Source organism: Caloenas nicobarica, chromosome 12 (genome assembly GCF_036013445.1).
Source record: "Caloenas nicobarica isolate bCalNic1 chromosome 12, bCalNic1.hap1, whole genome shotgun sequence".
NCBI lineage: Eukaryota > Metazoa > Chordata > Aves > Columbiformes > Columbidae > Caloenas > Caloenas nicobarica.
The window spans coordinates 11,491,100-11,497,099 of NC_088256.1; the positions used below are offsets into that span (position 1 = coordinate 11,491,100).

At 33.8% G+C, this 6,000-nt stretch overlaps 1 protein-coding gene across 1 annotated transcript in view; it reads left to right on the forward strand.

The window, feature by feature from the left end:
• Window positions 1–5,447, forward strand: part of CHM (CHM Rab escort protein) — a 60,007-nt gene extending 54,560 nt beyond the window's left edge. The window contains exon 15 of the mRNA XM_065643206.1: window positions 3,342–5,447. Within this exon, the coding sequence (XP_065499278.1) occupies window positions 3,342–3,548 (207 nt within the window). The 3' untranslated portion in view covers window positions 3,549–5,447. The remainder of the gene's footprint in view (window positions 1–3,341) is intronic.
• Window positions 5,448–6,000: the final 553 nt, after the last annotated feature.

Sequence of the window (6,000 nt, forward strand, 5' to 3'; positions counted from 1 at the left end):
CTGTAATTAAGTTCTTTTCTAAATGAGATTTTTTCAACTGTTATTTAAAACAGTGCAAGTTAAAAGCTGTTTAAATACACATAAGCAGCCGATTTCTAATTCTGACAGTCACCTTTTCTAGCATTCAGCTTTGTCTTACCTTAAGAGCTCTTTTTCTTACGAGTGACTAATGGTATTATAGATAGAGCTGTGTTTAAATATTTTAGGTGCTGTAGTTAGCCCTTGTGTTAAATCTGCTGACCATCAGCGACAGATGTTAAACCAGTAGATCTCAGAGCAGAAACAATTAAGAGCCTACAATGCTTCCTTTCAGAAAGAGATTTTTTTTTTTAAGTTGTTTTAAGTTTGGAGACAAATAGTCACTAGTTAGAGTGGAAAATATTTTAGTGTGAACGTGTTTATAATTGAAAGTCATAATAGAAAAAAGTGAGGAGCGTATGTGAGAACAACATGAAGAACAGGCTGAAGATAAAGTGGAACTCACAGTTAGAACAGACCCTTCCCATCAAGTGTGCAGGTACCTCTAGAGAAGTGGAGGAGGGAAATACATGTAAGTAGTTGTGCTTTTCTACCCCCAAATCACTTTCATCTTCCTAGCAATGGGCTGGAAATCTCCAAATGTGACATACTTACAAACTCATAGATCAGAACACTTAAAAAAAAAAAAAAAAAAAAAAAAAAAAATTGTGTGTATTAGGTGTATTAGTCTTGGAGATAGCTTGGAAAACCGAATGATACTTCCCAAGATTTATGTTTTCATTACCATTAGTATTACTAAATTCTATATGTCATGCTGCTTGATTGTAATGCTGATACTTTATTTAGAAGGCAAGACATCACAAATTTTACAATTATCGATCTACAGTTCAGTATACAAAGTCCTTCATTCTTGTTTCATTTTAATTTAGTGTTAAATTCATAGTATAATCTTGAATTAATTTGGATGTCTGCATTTATGTGCTGTGAGGACAGGCTAAATAAAATGTAAAGTGCCATTTCTAATTCCTTGACATTCTATACGTATAGATCAAGTAAAGCATCTGGCTTCCAGTTTTCTATTTTTTCGTTATTACAACCTGACATGAATTATCATGTTCTAAAGTAATATGTTCCCTCAAGTATTTCAGATTTCTGAGGCATCTTCACATTTTTAAGAGGAAGCTCTAAAATCATCACATCAATATTTGTTCTTTGCCTGTTTACTTTTTTTTTCCTTTATCTGGAAGGATTTCAGGGTTATTCGAGTGTGTCATATTTCAAACTACTGTTAGTTTGGTGGTGTTTTCTGTGAAAGTTGCTACGAAATTATAATCAATGTCAGGATGTCCCACGTAACATACTGAGAATTTCTTTTCATATTCAACTTCATAATGATTTGACCATTTTTGGAGTGGATATCCGCTGACTAATTGCAGACTGAATAATTGTTGAGAACTGCATAGGAATTGTTTGCTCTGGTTTGTCATATATTTAGTACAAATATGACACTTTTCTTCCATGTTCTATTAAATACAATAATAGTTTAAGTATATTTCTGGAGTTTCAAGGACAAGTGCAGATTTGCTAATAAGTCGTTCTCTTACCTTCAAAAACTTAGTTATGTAAACTTTTTGTAGGATATTTTACCCCCTTGTCCCCAGACTTGCTAGGTAATGTTTTAAAATTACAAAACCATGTATTTGAAGTAGAGAATACATTTTTTTAAAAAATATTTTTTCATATACTAATAGAAATAGTTTTAAATGGGTATGGAAAAAGTGAAATTTAGGAGGCAGAATGAAAAATTAAAATGAACTGAGAGTAGACAGGGTCATTTAAGGAGTTAATAAAGGAGTCCTACATCCACGTGCTGGTGATACAAATCCGTGGCTGGTGGGCAGCGGAGTTTATCACAGAAGGCTGTTTGGGACATGCTAAATGATGTATTAATCTGAAAACAATTCCCTCTTGGCCAGGAATCCACATCATGTAATCAGCCTTTGCAGTTGGCAGTAACTGCCTCCACTGTCAGCTTGGTGGTGCCGTGGCTGGAGCAGGATGAATATCAAGATTAAATGCGTTCGGGCCTATGTGGGAGCTCTCATCACAGGTCGCCTTCAGGGCATAGTTTACTAAATAGACAAAATCAAGAGGCAATATTCCTTTCCCTTTTTAGCGACCCAAAACATCACTCCGATCTGCATCAGTTGTCTCCATTTGCCTTAGAAGCTTAAGGACTTTGAAAAGAAAACCTTTATGGAAATGTGAAGTGCATGTTGATTCAGTAAATAATACATTCCTGAACCTCTCTAGTTTTATGGGGCTTTTTTGTTTTGTTTTGTAAGATAGGCATATAAATAGGTTATTTGCACAAGAACATGTAAAACTGTTTAACAGGGGTTAACAAAGCTCCTTGCATTCTTGTGGTTTTTTAAGGATTTTCGGCCTCCTTTGCTTTTATAAAATGCCTGGTTTTCAATAATTCTAAGACTGTATTATTTTGGTTCTTTTTCTCCCAAATTTTGTAATTGTATTGTGTATGTTGTAATAACAACTCCCGTAACGTTATCAAGAATACGCTTCTTTTAAACATCTTTCATTGCAGCGCTCAAAAAACTTGACTTTTTGTGCGTACTTAATTTCTAAACCCTGATGGCATGAAGAGTAAGTGGCGTTGCAAATTAAAGAGTAGCTATCCTTTTAACCTAAGTAAAGGTTGTTTATACAGTTCTTTTCAGAGCAGCACCATTTGTGCACATAGATGTATTCATATAATACATTGCAATGATAGACATGGTTTTTGAATAAATTATAAACGTGTTGCGTTCAAGTATGTGTATGTTTTTAATGATATATTCGATTGGAATAGTTCTCAATTAAGCTATGTATGAGCTGTTCAGAAAAACAGAAACTGATTTAAAAAAAAAAAGGAAACCTGTATAGATATGAGGCAGACTGTACATATGCACAGTTTCCTTGTTATGTGAAATGGATTTTTCTGTCTGGAAATAGGTGAGGTCTTTCCCATGCTTTGCATTTGACTGGGGCTATTTTTATAGTGGAAGAGATAATTTTGCTTGCAAAAAATCATCTTTGGTATTCTCTAATACAATCTAGAATGACCAGTATTTTGCTAAAAGCCTTACACTGTGACTTTCCTAGTAGAACACTGTAAAAGGATAGATCGCTTTTTCTTTTTTCAAGGACTGCAAGAAGGAATAGCTTTCCCATGTGTTTACTGTCAAAGTGTTAAATCATTATTGATTTGAAAGAACAGAGGTTAATGTTAAATATCTGTAAAATACTGTTGCCAGCTATTACATTTCAAGGTAAAGTTTATTTTATGTTTTTTTTCTGGATAGGCTGAGACTATTTTCCGAGAAATGTTTCCTACAGAGGAGTTTTGCCCACCAGCACCAAATCCAGAAGATATTATTTATGATGAAGATGAGATCGCGCCGGAAGAGTCTGGATTCAGTAATTCACCAGAGACAAAACCCGAAGCCTCAACTGAGGAAATGAGTAGTGGAGGTAGCACTGCTGTTGAGAAAGCAGATAACGAAGAATGAATTAGCTCTGTTCTCTTACTAGAAGAGGAGGTTGACCCAAACTAAAATGTAAGGGAGGAAGGGTAAGAAAAAGAGGTTTAAGAAAACCATAGCCGTATTGTTTGTGATTGCCTTACTTTCCTTAGCTTGAATAATCTTTCTTTGTCAAATACTTTCATTGATAGTGGAGACATTTCAAAACAGTCATAGGTTCACCAGAGCCAGGGGTTTTTGTAGCTACACAAAAAATATAGAACAAAGCATTTGAATTTTAATTTAAAATTGAATTTAAAATGCTAAAACAAGATTAATGATTTGATGAGAGAATTTGGGTTTGGTGTACATCTTGGAAAGAATCCTCCATCTTTTAAACAGGTAACAAGTCAAAACTATTCCAAAGAAAAAAAATGTGCAAGTTTGCTCACCAGTCAGAAGATGATCTTCTGATCCAGTATATCACAGTTCTACTAAAAATCATTGGATCTGCTAATTAAACAGCTGAAGGTGAGCTTCACAATCTGCCCTTCCGAGTGGTTTTATGAATAGAACCTGAAGGCAACAATATTGACAGTTCTAGAGTGGCTTTAGAATATGTAATGTTTAATTTGTAGAATGAAAAAAATTTTGTATGGTTTTGAAGCTGATGCCAGAATTTAGAAAGAAATATGATCCATTAGATATTCCTCACATGAAACTATTTTACGTTCAAATTTTTTTTTAATATGATCTAATAGATCACACATTTTCACTAGTGACTTAATTTACTGTAGTCAGGAAAAGAGCACAATTTAAACTTAATGCTAGATTTCGCAACAAAATTTGAAATAATAAATGGAGTGTAGTGGTTGTTAGTTTCCTTAGATTTGTTGCAGTGTTTGGGCCTTTGAAAAGCCAGAAGTTAATTTTTTGAACTATGGTGTCTGAGAAATTTAGATGATTGAGGTTTTTTGTGGTGGGAGGAGGTTCAACTGGTAATTCCAAAGGTTTGTATTGATCTGGCTTAATAGGATTAAAATTAGGGTGATAGCTGTAAATTATGCATTTCGTAATGATAAATCATAAAACATTTATACAATAAAATGTATTGAAGTATTTATAAGCCTAGTTTGTATGAGAAACTACAAAATGAGAATGATGATGTAAATGACCATGATAAACTTGCACTTCTTCTGAGCAATGCTTGAAATTAGATATTCAGATGATGAAAAATATTTAACATTTACTTAAAGATTTACCTTAAAATGTACACCAAAAAAATCAGCAGTGTGTCTAAATATCAATGAATTTTGATGAGTCAGGGTTTAAACTTCTACATTAACTTAGATATAGTTCTAGCAGTGCTTAAATACTGTCTGTAAATAAAGAATGCCATGGAATAATGAATATTCAGTGCCACCTGAACAGGACACATCCAGGCTTTCGTGCGGTTTTGCAGGGCACTTGCTTTCCTTTAAAACGGCTTCATGCCGTAAAGGTTAATTTATTTATTTTTTTACAGCATAACTGATAACAGTTCACTTTATCTTGCATCATATTACATTGTCCAGTTTGCATTTTGGAAACTGGTTTGTTAGTGTTTACATTCTTTGTTTCTTGGATAGGCACCGTTGTGTGTATAATCCCGAAGTCCTCAAAAATACGTGGTTGAAATGTTTCCAATGTTAAACAACAGTTATCTTTGGATGCTTCTGATTGAGCAGTTATTTATATATAGTTATAAGCAGACTGCCTCTTCATTTAGCTGTGATTTTTATGTGTACTGGAAAGCATGAGTGTATGGTAATTGTATTTAACAGCTATAGATCTGTATAAGAACCAAGTGGAGGACCTAGTCCCTGTTTGTCTTGCAGTAATAGGGATCCTAGTTGAATTTTTCATCTTCTATGTTTACAAGGAAATCATTTGATGAAAATTAAAAGTTGGCTTGCAAGTGTGTTTTTCTGTGTTTTCTTTCAATTATGCAAGAAAAGCAGTTCATTCATTAGCTGAGATTTGCTGATAATTCTGCTGTCTACTTTCATCATGTTGACACTGATAATAAGATTGAAGTTTACGTGTGTGACAGTGTGTTTAAGTTGGCAAGTTTATATAAAGTAGCATCTTAGTGCTTCGTGTCTATGTGATAATAAGTTTGGAAATATTACAAATTTGATTTTAGGTAAGACGGAATAATATACAAGTTGTGGGCTATGACTTCACACTACATAGATTGCTTAAAAACTATTTTCATGTCTTGTTGGTATGGCGAATGGAAACATAGCGTGTTTTTCCTGAGGTACTTGAGTACCCAACAGCTCACTTGCAGCAGCAGTAGATAACTGTTGATCTTTGTATTTTACAGAAATCATGCACCAAAATGCATTTTGTTCTTGCTTTAAATGATTCAAGCATACAAAGTGAGGATTAGGCTTATTTGAAGTAGTTTTTAAGGCTTGTCAAACAGGATGTATTCAAAAGATAACATGACTTTTTA